At 40.3% G+C, this 16,359-nt stretch overlaps 1 protein-coding gene across 4 annotated transcripts in view; it reads right to left on the bottom strand.

Moving 5' to 3' along the window:
- MAP3K7CL (MAP3K7 C-terminal like) overlaps positions 1–16,359 on the bottom strand; it is a 79,103-nt gene that overhangs the window by 21,875 nt on the left and 40,869 nt on the right. Inside the window, exons 1-3 of one of the 4 annotated variants that reach the window (XM_077878693.1) lie at positions 13,301–13,841; positions 12,732–12,785; positions 11,147–11,255 (exon numbers count right to left, since the gene is read on the bottom strand). In XM_077878693.1, the coding sequence (XP_077734819.1) occupies positions 11,147–11,255; positions 12,732–12,767 (145 nt within the window). In that variant the 5' untranslated portion in view covers positions 12,768–12,785; positions 13,301–13,841. Of the gene's footprint in view, positions 1–19; positions 105–11,146; positions 11,256–12,731; positions 12,786–13,300; positions 13,842–16,359 lie in introns of those variants that run through there. The other 3 variants (XM_077878694.1, XM_077878695.1, XM_077878696.1) reach the window with 3 other exon arrangements.

The following is a 16,359-nucleotide window of genomic DNA, read 5'->3' as shown; positions in this document are numbered from 1 at the left end:
AGGCATCAAAGATAATTACCAGAAAGATAATCCAAACAAGGACAATATTGGCCACTGCCAAACACCTCTAAGGGTCAAGCAGTTAATAGCCTCTGGTATATTTTAGTCAAGACCAATGTAATAATACTCCCACTTAAAAGTGGCTTTGTGACAATGATAACGCATCACCAAATTCGAATCCACTTGTTCCTGTACTTCTGCCAGACAACAGATGCCTACAGGTTCACTAGCACTACTCAGCTTCACAGAGTAAGTGGAAATGGGGAAATCTTCCCAAGACCCTTGCTGCGGCCTGGAGGGCTGAATCAAGAGGACACAAGGAGATCAGATTCCCAAGCCCTCTGAGTGCTCTCTTCCTACTCAGAATAACTTCCGCCAGACACTGTGGGTCTTTAAATCCACCTCTTCATCTGCAAAGAGTTGGACAAAAGACAGAAATATTCACTTGTTGCTACTGACCCTTTACAGGGAGCCTTTCATTATGAAACTCGCCGTTTGTAAAACTGATTTTGGTCTAGGGCGCATTTAAATTTCTTTCAATAAAATATCAGTAACCCAGACCCGATGATTATGTCACTTCATTGAGTTCATGGCCAGAATAATTTGGCATGGGTAAATGGGAACACATTATACTTTGGCATCCCAACCCTAATAATCATAGATGAACAAGCACTCGTTAGAAGGAGAAACCACTTCTGTAAAGTACCAGAACAGATAGTGCCTTCTAGAATTCTAAAAGACAGCCAGGAATGAAGCTCAAGGCTTCCTGGGATTTAATCCACTTTTGCCTGTCAAGTCATCAAGTCACACTCCTTCCTGCTTAATTACAAAAAAAAAAAAAAAAAGGAAGAAGAAGAAGAAGAAAGTTATCCAATTACTTTACCACAATAAATAGCCAATACCAGTATGACCCGGAATTCATAAAGTGCAATATAGAAATCTGTGTCATTATCCATAGTCAAACCTTGGCACTTACATGTAGGTATGCTGGTAATTTTGCAGGTAAGCTTTAAGATTGGATTTCTTGTGTTAAAAAAAAAAAAAAAAAAAAAAAAAGCTCCTAACTAACTGACATAGAAACATGTAATGGATGTTGTAACGACAAGCAAAATAAAGATAAGACTTTCACGAAAGAATGGTTACGTTGGATTTTGGATTAATCCAAGCGGGAATGGCAGCGGAAATAAGAAAACCAAAGACAGATGTCAGGAGACTACTGAGTCTGAAAGCCAGTCCTGCATTTCACTGCCTGATGCCATCTGGTTCAGCTGGCATCCCTGCCAGCCAGAAATTTCAGGGCTTACGAAGCTGCTTACAAAGCTGCCCTGGGTTGATGTGCGGTGTGTTTACTTTTAAACAGTGGCTGCCTTCTTTGACTGGTTTTAAAAATAGGCAAGTATTCTAAAAGCAGAATGATGAATCACAGGATTGGGCCAAAAGGAAAGAAGGAAAATGATTCAGGCAGACTAGTAGCACAGCTGTTCCACCAACATTTGGCCAAATCGTTGTAAAACATTTTGACAGTGACATTGGATCGGAGTTCCTGGGAGCAGTTAAGTTTGTTTTGACAATTCAGAAGCACAAAGTGGACTGTACAGTAGCTATGCAAGAGACCCTCTCTCTGGCAAATTCAGCTTTTATTTTTAAGGAGAGCAGTTACTAGATATGCTTGTAATATAACAAAATCAGAATGCAAGTACGTTTTTATAAAAACATATTTATTTACCAAATAGTTATTGAATGCCTATGATGTGCAAGGCAGGAACTGAGGCTCTTGCAAAATTGGCAAATGACTTTATCATGTTTTTTTAATGTAGTATTATTTAAAAAAAAATAATTCATCCGCTTCATTTTCAAAATGCCACTGTGGGCTTTAATGGACCAAGTAAAATGTATCCTAAGGAATTTTTAAGGAAAGAATTTAAAGGGTGTTTTTGTTTTTTGTGTTTTTTTGGATAAGCAGATGTTCACTGTCTGTTTTGCAAAACACAACATGACTAAGTCAATGGTACTTAAGATAGAACTTTCTTATTGGTATCCCAACCATTATGACATGCCATAGTACATTTTATGATGGGCTCGTCTCAGCATCTTTAGAGCAGCTGCCAAATTGCTCTTGTGGTTGTTCTGTTGCATATTTCCTTAAATTGTTGTCTCCGTGAATCAGATAAGTGGGACCCACTGGGTGTGTAATCCAAAATCTTCACTGTTCTTAAGCAATGAGAGCTATGTGGTAGGAGTCTTCTGAGAATGCTTGCAGCTGGAAGGGGCTGAGCCATCTTCTGGTCCAGGACTTGGTGTAAAGCCAAGGACACGGGTCTCAACAAAGGAAAGGAGGCTCATAAGACTAAAGGGATGTTTCCCAGCCCAGGGCTCTTCACTATACTACTCTGCTCCTCTTCACTCTCTGATCCATGGGCTCCCAGATCTTGTATTTCATAAGACAGTGAAATTCTCCTCAAAACATTGGGAACTATGCCTTAGAGTGTCTGACTTTTTATTCAGCTAGTGAAGATGACTCAAAACAACTATCATGTATCATTAGTATCTCTTGATGACAGAGAACACTTTAGTCCCCAAATCTCAAGACAAACATAATCAGAAAAGAGTCCATTATAATGGATACGTTTCGCTTTAGAGACAAAAGCAAACACACATCAAGAAAACCTCACTGTTGTGCCCTTATTTCTTTTGTTTTATATCAGAGAAGTGAAAACTTCATCAAAGCCACACCAGGTCTGCAAAGCCTGGACTTTGGAATCAGTTCTCTCCCCCTCCCACTGTGGTCTCCAAGCCAGGCATAACTGGGGGCAAACCCTTGGTAGGCAGAGTTTAGGTTTCCACACAGAGAAGCCCTCAGGACACACTCAGAGGACATTCCCAGGCCCCACCCCACTCTCCAACCAGAAACTCAAGAGGCAGCCCTGCCCAGAATCCATTCCATTTGACTGCATTTTCTGCAGTCAGAGCATGGGCATGTGTCCACACAGTCACACAGAGTCCTCCTCCGCAGGGGGACCCTGCTCCTGGTCGAATGCTCTAGCTAGAGTACTTGAAATTCTTGGACAAGTAGCCCTGTAGTTTTTGTACTGTGCCTTCACAAATTACGCAGCTATCCTGCCTGCTGATGTTCTGGAGATCATCCTTCGGGGCACCAGGGAGAAAATTCACACTTAGGAGGCAGATGGGATGGGGCAATGGTTACCGTGCCAAGCCTCATGCAAAAATTTTCCTGGAACTGTTTGCCTGTGAAGGCTCCTAACCACTAAGGATAGTGGGTCGGTCAATATCTGTAGGGCTCAGGTCAGCCACTTTTTAATATGTACAACCAACATAATCTCTTTGAGACTTGGTTTCTGCTCTCTTGTCTCAAAAATGTGTTATTTGTAAAAGAATGCACATGTCCATTCATTTCACCCAAAGCCTGGCACCTAGGAAATAATCAGTAATAATAATGGATGCTTAATATAACTGAGATTACTTTGGGTTCCTTTTCAGCACAAACCCAGCCAAAGGAGTAATGGGGAGCAAGTCACCTGTGTGTGAATGTGTGCGTATGAGATTAGGAGAATGATGGGGGGGGGCGTTGAAGGTATTATTCCTCATCTGATAATACAGACAGTAGGTAGGGTGAGAATCACTGCTTCTGATTGCTTAGTTCCCTTCATTCCGGTTAAGAGAGATTTCGCTGGTACAACCACAACCTCAGGTCTCGTGGAGGTTTTTTCTCTTCCTTAATTTTTTTTAAGATTTTTTTTTATTTATTGGACAGAATGAGAGAACACTAGCAGAGGGAATAGCAGAGAGAAAGGGAGAGGCAGACGTCCCGCTGAGCAGGGAGCCCAATGTGGGGCTCGATCCCAGGACCCTGGGATCATGACCTGAGCTGAAGGCAGAAACTTAACTGACTGAGCCACCCAGGCTCCCCTTCTCTTCGTTTAAATCTGAATTTAAGAAGGGTTTCCCTTTTACCTCCCTATCAAAGCAAACACTTTCTATATGAAATATTGTAAAAAAAAAGTTATTTTTTAACTTATGCATGAAAGGTCTTTGAGTACTTTCATTTTAAATCTAAATCAAGGGATGCCTGGATGGCTCAGCGCTGAGGTGCCTGCCATTGGCCCAGGGCATGATCCCACGGTCCTGGGATCAAGTCCTACATCGGGCTCCCTGCTTAGAGCCTGCTTCTCTCTCTGCCTGTGTCTCTACCTCTGTGTGTGTGTGTGTGTATGTCTTTCATGAATAAATAAATAAAAACTTTTAAAAAACAAAAAAAATAAATCTAAATCAAGATTCATATTTTATTTTTAGAAATAAGTGATACAAGGCTGCCAACTCACATTACTAATATATCAAAAAAACTTCTTTAAAAAGCCTGTATACCTTGGTTCTTGTTAGACCATCATATTGTTTGGAGACACATCAAAAGCTTTTTGAAACTTTGCCTTCTGCTGGTTAAGCATTGGACATGTGAACTTTTAATACACATTGGATTTTCAGGGCCCATAAAATTAAAAGTATAGATATGGATACAGATCCAGGCAGCAATTTAGTATGACACCTAGCAGATTGCCAGTTCTTTGTAATCAATAATAATCATCATGTCGCCTCAGCCAGTACCTACAAACAAGATCATACATCAAACAGACTGAATGATATTTCTTCACACAGAGAGATCTGACTCAGTTAAAAGACAGGTTTTATGTTTTTTAGAAATATTCATCTAGCCACTATTATTGTAGCTATCAGTTTGTGAATCTTATCAATTTATTCTTTTGTAAGAATATTTTTACTTATTTAGCTTGTAACATATTTGTCCAGAAACAGTTGCTTCAAAAAGAGCCAGCTGGAGGTATATTTATTCCTCAGCACATCACCAAATAAAACTTACTGCTACTTTCCCTCTTTCCTGCCCTATGAAAACATATCAGAACTAACCTTTCTCCACCATTTCCCCTGACTGTTGAGGAAGCTCTTTGCGGTCAGAAACAATCATGCTCCCCTCTCATTACATAGCCCCTACCTTCAAATGGGTGATCAAGCAAAACCAGCCCCCAAGGGCCTGGCTTTGAATCCATTCCTACTTATTATTAACTGCTTGATTTGAGGAAAGTTACTTAACCTCCCTCAGCCAATGGTCAACATCTGTAAAATGGGTATAATGACATCTTCCTACAGAGTTGTTCCAGTCTAAATTAATGAAATGATACAAGTAAAAGCATCTAGGTACTCAACAAACAGTGACTTCTCTTCCAGTCTTTGTGGCCCTAAGCAATAGATACCAACCAATAAATCCAGCTGTATCTCAAAGAACCTTCATCTGATACCAGAATGACAAACTCAAAGTGGTTACAGATACTGTATTGTTGATTTTATAGTATGTGATGTTTATGTTTCTACTATGTTCTCAATTCAGTGCTTTGTAAAAATATAGGCAACCCTTCCACTCTCCACTCCCACCAGATCTATAAGGGATTTTGATCACTTATTACCACAGGTTGCTAAGACAGCTTTGGAGGTAGGGTCAGAATTAGGAAAGGTGACCTGAAAGAGCTCAAAAAGTTCCCCTAGACTGTATTCTCCCAAAGGCCATCCTCACCCCTGACTAGCTGGCAAAATTCTAGGGGGAACTTTAACCCTTGACTTCCTATCAATTCCGCTGTAGGTATGCAAAAAAAGAAACCACCCTGAGAGATTTTTTAAAAAGTAAATCTCTAAATCTCTAAATAAATAAATAAATAAATAAATAAATAAATAAATAAATAAATAAATAAATAAATCTCAGTACTCATTCATTTAATGCTTAGTGTGAAAGAGGTTTTTCGGAGTCTTTCTAGAAAACAAGGATTGAGAGCATGGAGCAAAGAGAAGACAGGAAACATGAGGGCCCTGAAGAGGGAGAGGGAAATAATACCCAAAGGTACCAAGGGTAGAAAAAGCTGAAGGAAAGCAACAGTGACAAGAGACACTTCACCTGCATCACAACTGGTTTTGCTGAAAACCAGTTTTGCATGTGCAGACTAGACGTTCACACAATGCCCAGTGAAATTAGACTCAAAGGGTGCTATCTCAGTTGCTCCACATGATTCCCACCACCATACAAACACCCTGATAGGTGAGGAGAATAATATTACTTAAAAGAGATACCAACAGAACAGGTCTTGGGTTTTTTTTTTTCAACCAAATGTCATACATATGGTTAATCCATGCCCAGATATGAAAAAATCTAATAGCCTGAAAGAATTTTTTAAAAACAAAATGTTGAAAGCTACTGATACTAGTATCTTTGACTCTTTCTAAAAAAAAAAGAAAGAAAGAAAGAAAGAAAGAAAGAAAGAAAGAAAGAAAGAAAGAAAGAAAAACTTAACAACAACAACAAAAGAACCCCAAAGCCAAGATCTAAATTCACAGTTGAGTGTAGATTTTATAGCTTGACTGAAATAAAGAAACCACTCAAGTAATGAACATGAAATCCTCATGGCAGTCCAACCCTAAATTCTCTCCAACTGGAGAAGAGCCATTGATTCTCTAATAACCCAAGAGATGGGATTCATGTTTCTCTTCTGCATATTTTCTATTGGGAAAACTAACTCCATGAAAGTCCCAGTTTAGAAAGTTAACTCTTTGGAATTCCTAGTTTAGAAGTAATGTCAATCATACCATTAGTTTATTAAAAATAGTCATTGCTGCCTCCAGGAATTGTGGTTAGCTTAGTGCCACTTAATGACAGATTTTGATGATAGGCTGGAAGTGGTGATTGTATTTTAAAGGGGTTTTTTTCCCCCTAAAAAATTTGCTACCTGTATTTCAGCTCCTGGAGGTCCATAGTCCATTTGGAATCTTGTGGCACATTCTACTATCAATAAGCTCCCCATCCAGGGCCAGGTGGTCACCAAGTCCTTTCAGCCCTTCCTTCATAATGTACTCTGAATTCAGTCATCCCATACCATCATCTGATCCAGGCACTGCATACTTTGTCTCTGTACTCAAAGCCTCTTCCATTCTCTCATCTCTACACATTCCAGACTGTTCCACCTATCAAACATTTACCATTTTCATCCTATTACTCCCTTGCTCAAGAACTTTTGACACTCGATTATTCCTGATCAAATCTAAACTCTGTTGTTGAACTTTTAGGATTATATTGTTAACTCTAGTCTATGTCTAGAATATGAGCAGATATTCAAGGTAAAGCTTAAAGCAGGGCTCTCTTCCACTATTCAGACTTCTGCTCCAGTTGACAAGAATTCTACTATTTCTTGAATATATCATGCTCTTCCTGACTCTTAGTTTTTGCTCAGCCTTTCTGTTTGGAAGGAAAAGGAAGAATTGTTAGTTGTATGGCCCCCATTCTTTGTACCTGCAACCCAGATATGGCACCTTTCCTACAATCCCTTTCAATACTATCCTTGTCTTCAAGAGCAGGTTGTCCATCACATCTCCCAAGAAGCCGTTCCTATCTGCTTGAGGGACTCAGATTTCTCCCCAAATCCCTTTGCCTTATGAAACCCATAGGATGCATCATGCCATATTTTGCATTTGCACATTTCACCCAGCTTTGGAGCGCTAAAGCATAGAAACTAAATTCAGCTAATTGATAAGAGGAGAGGCAGGGAATCCTAAAATCTACCAATTGGATAACTAGTCTCTAAATAATCTCAGATCAGTTATAATATAAATTCTACCTTGACATTAAGTAGATGTGAAAGATGTAGGTAGGACATAAAACTGCTTATGTCGTTTATAGTTTCCTTAATACTCCAGCATCAATTATCATGGATACTTGATATCCATGATATCCAGACACTTGTTGAGTACTTAATTTGTGTCAAGCACTATGCTAAATGCTTTACCTATGTAGTATTCTTCAATCCTTACAACCACTATGTAAATTATCACTATTTACGTCTTGTAGGAAACTGAAGTTTAGCAAAATTAAGTGACTTACCCAAGATCATACAAATAGTGATGGAATGGGTCTGGATACCACATCTTGAGGACTCCAAAGCCCTAAGTCCTTAACCTCTACACCGAATCATCTCAGAAAAAAAAAAAAAGCCTAAAGAAACAAGCCCTGTATTAGGTTCATAAGAAATAAATTAATTAATAGGCAAAGATGTGTCTTTTCCCATGGACTCTGCTTACCTCTCAACAATAAATCCGTAAGTGTAGATTTACTTCCCAATATTCCATGTTAGTTTCCCCATTTGCTATGGAAATCTAGGATGTTTGCCTTTGTTTTCCCCCCAAATGTGTGGTCTAGAATGCACTGGAATTCAAAAGGCATGCATAGTGTGCATGATGGCAAGTGTTGCTCCGTGTGACACTCAACAGGCTCCTTATTCAAGAATTCAGAGGGAGTGTCTCCAAATATCTGCAAAGCATCTTTCTACACACTCGCAACTTCATGTACGTGCAAAAATATGGATTGTTGGACCTCCATTTGTACCTATTGCATCAGAATATACAGGAGTAGTGCCCTGGAACACATATTTTTGATGAGTGCTCTCAGATGATTATTTTAAGAAAGGTTGAGAAACACAGAAACCCTTCCTGCCTTGATTCTTTAGTTCAATGCCTTTTTAGAGATATAAGGACACACATGGGAAATTTTTTTTTAATTTTAGCAGTTTCTTTAGAAATCTTCCCAAGCATCTGTTTGTGGAATTAGAGAGTAGGAATTACATGAAATAAATGACAACCCTTTTTTGAAACTACCATATCAAAAAACCATGAATTTCAAAAAATGGGCATTTTTAGGACATTTGAAAGATTGAAACAAATCAATCTAAACTGCCTGATAAAAAACATGCAACAGGGCAGCCCGGGTGGCTCAGCAGTTTGGCACCGCCTCCAGCCTGGGGTGTGATCCAGTCCCGCATCAGGCTTCCTGCATGGAGCCTGTTTCTCCCTCTGCCTGTGTCTCTGCCTCTCTCTCTGTGTGTTTCTCATGAATAAATAAATAAAATCTTTAAAAAATAAAAAAAAACATGCAACAACTCCTAGTCAGGGGCCAGTATCACTCAAAAGATGGTGGCAAATTAATTACAAGTTGTATCTCTTGGACTTCAAGAAAGAGTCTATTTGCAGCCCAAAGATCAAGATCCCCCTCTCCATGGCTCTTCTCTGTACATGAATTTTGTTAAAATAAAGATGAGGAAACAGTATATTTATTTGTCTCATCCAAAATTATGATACAATAATATTGCTTGGAATAAATAAGCTTTATATTCTGAAATTTTCTTTGTAAGATTGTTGATTGTAACAAGACTTCAAGACTTGTTCTGCTCTCATGGGACATGATCATAAGGAAGAAAATGATACTTTTCTTTTCTTTTTAAAAATATTTTATCTATTTATTCACGAGAGACACACTCACACAGAGGCAGAGACACGGGCGGAGGGAGAAGCAGGCTCCATGCAGGGAGCCCGACATGGGACTTGATCCCGGGACTCCAGGATCACGCCCTGGGCTAAAGGCAGGTGCTAAACTGCTGAGCCACCAAGGGATCCCGAAAATTTTACTTTTCTCCCTGGATTTTGGGGCTTACATGTATCTGTCTTGAAAGCTAGCCACTTAAGCATCAACCATATCCTCAAAATCTTACATTTATGAAATGCATAAAAGCAGGAAGGGCTTTTCTTTTTCTTTTTAGAGAAGTGATATAGAATAATAGAGACAATTCAGATTCATATGCCTAGAGACCTGAATTTAAATCATAACTCTGTTACCTACTGACAAGATAGTCTCAAGCTCTGTGTCTGCAAATTGGCAATACTAATGTCTACATTGCATGGTCATTTTTTTAAAAGTATTTACCTATTTATTAAGGTAATCTCTACACCTATTGTAGGGTTTGAACTTAGGACCTCGAGATCAAGCGTCGCATGCTCTACCGACTGCACCAGCCAAGTGCCCCCTACGTTGCATGGTTATTTTAAAGATTTGAAATAATACATGTGAATTCCTAATACAAAAGAGGAATGCAATTAATGTTGGCTGTCGTTTCTTGTTAGAATGAATTGGTTTGCCTTTTGGAAGGATTTCCCTTCACCACTGTGTTTCAAGGCAACACCTGAGTGAAGATATAAAACAGCAGGCCAATGAAAGAGTGTTGAAAGAAGAGATGAGAAAGAGCTAAGGCTTCACTCTTCTTACTCTAGAACAAATCCTCCCCTGGGGGCTGCACAGTCCAGGACAATGGGGCCAGATGTATCCCACCATAATCACTTGGTATAGGAAAGCCTGAATTGGCTGTGTAAAGACTTCGCAGAGCCCAGATCTTGCATTATTTTAGGAATAAACTTGCTTCTTTTCAATTATCCCTACATGGACAGTGTAGGAAGAAAAAGAGATGATTGATTGACTGATAGATAAATAGAATCAGCCCTCTAAAGACTCAAGGTTGAAAAGGTAATGTTATTTGAGCATGTGATTACGGATTTTAACAGATGACAGACTGAGAGCCAAGGCTGATGCCAGTGAAAGAGATCCAAGCATTCCCTTCCTCATGTCTGTGACCTCACACCACCTGAGGTCCCCGTCATAGGTGGTGTAATTCAATATGTGTGTTAAGAGGTCACAGAAGGGAGTCATGACAAAGGGCTCTAAGTATGGCAGCCTCACCTCAGACCTTACTATTTCAAGACAGCCTGCCTCACCTGTCCCATTCATCACTCTGGCTAAAGTCTGTTTGTTCAGCCAGAAGTGTGGGAGCACCAGTAAGAAACCAGCATTTGCAACTTGGGCTCCAGGAAATGCTGTTGGAACCAGGACAGTGATATTTTTATATGACCTAACCAACTGCCAGCACTTTAATAAACGTCTCTTCACACAGTTTCAATGATGACATACATTGGAATCGTTAGATATTGTTACAGCTCTGTGAATTTTATAATAAAAGAAAGTTAAATGGGGAAAGTAAAAAGGAAGGAGAAATGTGCTAAAACAACTAGAGGATTGGAGGTGGAGGAAGTATCACCAGAGGCATTTCTGGAAGCCACGCTTGAACAATGCTTGATGAAAAATCACACACCCCATCATTCGGTCATGCCAGGCATGCATTTTTAACACACCCTCAGGAAAAGATGACAGTAAAGTGGTGACGGGCAGGGAGGTGGCCCTCTCCCTGGGTGCAGAGCGTACCTGAGGCATTATCGAGGCTGAAGGCAATGCGTACTGGCTTATCCGCAGGTACCCTGGCTGTGCTGATCATGTGGGCACCTGAGTCTTGGCCTTCCCCTGGGTCTTCCAGCTGTGTGGACAAGAGAGAGCCGTTGTCACTTACCCGAGTCATCCCTCAAATACTCAGAGGATCTTGGAAATTAGAGGGAAAGTTAGTATGCATTGCTTTCTTATTTTGAAGAAACTCCCAGTCCCTGGCTTTCTTTCCCTACATGGAAAACATTCACCTGCCCCATTTAAAATTCTTTTTCTGGCTCATAAAAAAATTGTTTTGGAAAATACAATATCTAGAATAACATATACAAGATGGAGCAAAATCTCCACCCACCTCACTTTTTTAGTATCCCTTCACACTGACTAATCCAATCCTGGCCCTTCAAGGTCTTCTATAGTGTTTTATTTTTAATCAAGGAGGATAAAGAAGTCCTAATAGGGCATCAGACAACTTCATATTAGATTAGCTTGTCACACTCAAAAGCCAAAATTGGACCTGAATTATTGATCTGAATTATCGAGTGATAAAGGATGAATATCATAGGACCACTTCAAGAATACCAAGGACTATTTTTAAATATCCCACAGTTATATTATGAATATTATATGCTTTAAATATCTAACTAACTACCTGTAAATCTATCAAACATTTATCAGATTATACATGTTAACAATGTATGATACAAGCAAAAGACAAAACTTGAAAACATCCTACTGCTGTTCTACTGTACCTGTTAAATTATCATTAATAAACCAAGATCGAATGAATGGGAAAACCTCCTACAGATAGTTGAGACAGATAAAAACACATGCATATTTCCTTGCCATAAGAATAGAATTTAGCTCAAATACATTTTAACCAAGATATTTGATCATTTTTATTCAATGGGACTAAGGAAAAGAGATTGTTATAAATACACAATATCTTCATTATTTAGATACATATGTGCAACTCTTCCATTTTTAATCATGCTTCCCTAAACTCTCTACTTTCCTCTTCATGTAAACAGTAAAACCAAAACCTCCGAGTGATATTTTTAGGAAAACGTGCCTAAAAATGGCAAAATATAAATCATCTCTTTAACCATCCTCAGCAAGATTCTGGGAACTGTTTAGCAGGACATTTTCTCATAGCAAGGTTTCTGACTCTTTCCCATAACTTTTTTGTATCTAAAAATAGTGTCTAGAACACTGAATTTTGTTTTTACACTTATTTATAGAGCAAACTCAAATGCATATATATGCACACATACACACACATATTTAGACATATATACATATGGAATTATCCTACCCAATATATGGAAAGAGAACAGGCTTATATTAAACACCTAGTATAGCTTTGGAGAAAAACCAGCAGCTGTTTATCACCCAGTAAGAATCATATTTGGCCCATTCATTTAAAACCACAAATAGCAATGAACCATAAAGCACTCTGAGGCATGTCCTTCTAAGTTAGAGAAAATAACATGAAACATTCAACTTAAGAAAAGGGTAATATAAAATTGCTGTTACTTGACTCAGGATTTGTTTTATCTTAGCTCTGACATACATTTCTGTGTAGTCTCCTCTGCTTAGAATCAACCATCTTGTTAGCCACCTGTTCCTAGGGAATAGAACAGACTGTCTCAAATTTAACAAAACAAACAATTTAAAAAAAAAAAAAAACAACCCTTAAAGTCGTAGCTAAGAGAAAAAAAGTCTTGCTGTTATGCCCTGCACCATCACCAACCCATTTTATCCTAACATCTGAGGCTGCAAAGCGCTCCTCTTTTGGCTCAGTCTCCCAGCACTTTCCTGCACCTAGAAATAAAGCTCCAGAGGTGGAAATTTGCCTCGAGGTTCCCAGCGCAGGGAAACGAAATTGATAGACACAGCTCGTTTAGAGCCCCTCCCCTCCACACAACCAGGAACATCTGTCGGCCTCGATGACAGCAGCCAAGTGGGGTGGATTTCGAGTTCCGCACGGTGTCGGCCAGGAGAGCCCCTAAACCGCCTTGCCTTTTCATCACACCGCCTGGGGAAAGGGACCACTGATCCCTCCTCCGGGCCGCGACAGAGCTTCGGCTAAGTTGCTGGTGCCCCGAGCGTTTGGGTCGGTGTTGACACCTGTTGCCTTACCTCACTGAGTTGAGTGTCTGCACTTGTGTAATCCAGGGCCAGCCACTGCCTTGGCCGGTCGTTGCCTTTGTGGAGTGGAGACCTAGCAAGAGCGCAGGCCGCACCTGCTACATAGCAGCCCCTGACAATCTGAGGAGCAGTGACAGCTGTCAGGGCAGTCCACTGCTACCTGCTGTCCCCCAGACCCCCGCGTCCCACGGGCCTCCCCTGTTCCGCTTCCCTCCACAACCCCTCTCTCCTTTCCTTGCCTCTCCAACAGCCAGGATGTTGTCATGCTTCTAGAAAAAGCAAGTGCAAAAGAAAACCCTCCTCCTGTCAGAGGCATGGATAAACAGCAAGTTGTGGAGAGTCCAAATGTTTTAATTCATTAGTCCTGGCAAACCTAAAATACAAACAGACTTGCTTCACAAGACAGGAATGTCTTCAGCGTGACCCAATCGGTGTCTGTGTCTATTCCAGCAAACTGGCAAAGATAGCATGACTCCGGTCAGCAAAAATGTCGGCAGCTCCAATCAGCTCAGCAAGACCCGGCCAACTTGGACAGACGGCAGGGGCCGACTCTCGGATGAGAGCTGCAGCGATCCCGGCTACGGACGTGAGGTTTGAGATGGAGCCACTGATGGGCTTGGTGACTTGATCCCATCTACAAACGCACCCGACTGCAAAACCAGTCGATGGTGAAAAGGAAAGGAGCCTTAGAATTGTCCATCCTTTCGAGGAGCTATAAACCCGCAGGTCAGGAGTACTTTAAAAGAGGTGGATGCTGCTGCTGAGATTAAATAATTAAAGATAAGCAAGTATTAAGAGGATGCAAAGACAAGCCACAGATGGGAAGAACAGTCTTTGCAAATTAAGTATCAGAAAAAGAGCTAGTATCCAAAATATGACAAGAACCCCAAAAGTAGGAAAACAAACAAGCCAACCTAAAAAGCGGGCAAAAGATCTGCAACAGACACCTCACCAAAGAGGCATAGATGGCAAATAAGTGCGTAAGAAGCTGCTAAATACCATATAAGAGAATTACAAATCACCACCACACACATATTAGAATGGCCAAAAACAAAACACTGACAACACCTAATACTGATGAGGATGCAAAATGGCACGGCCACTTTGGAAGACACTAAGTGAACTCTTCCGCATGATCCAGCAGTCCGGCTCCTTGGTATTTACCCAAAGGAGTTGAAAACTTCTGTCCATACAAAAAACCATAGCCAGATGTTTAGAGCTGCTTTATTCACGATTGCCAAAACCTAAAGGCAAACAAGATGTCCTTTGGAAGGTGAATGGATAAACAGTGGGACATCCAGGTAGTAGAATATTATTCAGTGACAAAAAGAATTGAGCACTCAAGCCACAAAAAGACACGGAGGAAACTTACTTACGTGTATGTTATTAAGTGAAAGAAGCCCATCTGCAAAGGCTACGGGCTGTGTGATTCCAACTACATGACAGTTTGCAAAAGGCAAAATTAAGACAACAGTAAAAAGATCAGTAGTTGCCAGAGGTTCAGTGGAGAAGAAGAGAGGGTTAAACAGGAGAGACTTGTAGGACAGTGAAACTATTCTGAATGATACTGTAATGGTGAGTACGTGTCACTATACATTTGTCAAAACCCACAAAATGTGCACCACCAAGAGTGAACCCTAACCCAAGGTGTGGACTTTAGTTAATAATAATGTATCTGTATAATGTACCTATCTCAATTGTTAACAAATGTACAGCACTAATGTCAGATGTGAATACAAAGGGAAATGAGCCTGAAGAAGCAATTTGAGGACCTAATGGAAACTTGCTTTTCATTCATTCTTTTCTGTAAACCTAAAATTGATCAAAAAAGATTTTTAAAATAAGTAAAAGGACATAGCAGGTTCTCTTGATCTAATGAATAAAAGGTTAATTTGTTCGGGCACCTGGGTGGCTCCGTCAGTTGATCGGTCGGTTGATCTCAGCTCGGGTCTTGATCTCAGGGTTGTGAGTTCAAGCCCTGCATTGGGCCCCATGCTGGGTATGAAGCCTACATTTTTTTTAAAAAAAGGCTACTTTGGTGTGATAGCCACAGCAATAAACTGCACAGATTCAGGCAGAGCATTCACAGATAAACCTATTTGCATTTCTAACTGCAAATTTTTTCAGGAATCGTTATTACTCTTCTAACGTTATTTTGTTTTATTTTACCTTATATAATGCATTATAATTTATCAAAAGTCTTATTCACTATCATCTTCATCTTCCCTGTAATCTTGTAACACAACCATGGTCAATATTGTCATCCCTATCTGACAGATGAGCAAACTGAGACTCAGACAAAAGGAGTAACACGCATAAGTTAAATGGAATAAAAGCACATGTAGGATTCAGGTTTTCTAATTTGGGGTTCATGCTATTTCCACTACACCAGGATGCACTCTGTATGAAATATCCGACTGAATTGTTTCACTCATGATGTCTGACTCTTACCTTTTGGCTTGGAGGAGACAAATATATAACTTTCTTCAATGGTCTGGCATCCAGGTTCATCTGACACCAGCCATACTTATCATGACACCCCAAGGAAATCAAAGCTGTGCATCTTATCTATGCTGATGGCAAAGTGGATACCACAACCACACTGGCTCCCAAATCGACCCCTGAGTGCACCTTGAGAAAAGCTGGCAGTCACATCATCATTGCCAAGGGAATCAGCAATTGGGAGCGTCTGGATTCATGTGAAGCTGACGCTTCAGAATGGAAAGATCCAGAATGAGGCAGCACCTTCCCTCTTCCCTTATCACCAAAACTCTGGAGGAACCACGTTGGAGATAGAAAGGGAAAGTTACACATTAAATACAGTAGAACTACAATCCTTTATAACATTGTCAGAAGCACCTGACAGATGTAGCATAGATCTTTATGCAGAGAATTCTCCAGCATCAGTTAGAGCAATCCTGGGGACTGTCTAGTTCGTGGGCTTTGGTGTCAATGCCTCCATCCTCATAACATCAAAAATTACATCAACAGTGATGGCGGAGGGGGAGCGGTGCCTGGGTTGGCTCAGTTGGTTAAGAGTCTGCCTTTAG

This window comes from Canis aureus, chromosome 30, assembly GCF_053574225.1.
Source record: "Canis aureus isolate CA01 chromosome 30, VMU_Caureus_v.1.0, whole genome shotgun sequence".
Lineage (NCBI taxonomy): Eukaryota > Metazoa > Chordata > Mammalia > Carnivora > Canidae > Canis > Canis aureus.
The sequence above is the reverse complement of the archived record's forward strand: the minus strand, read 5'-3'. Positions and strand labels throughout refer to the sequence as shown.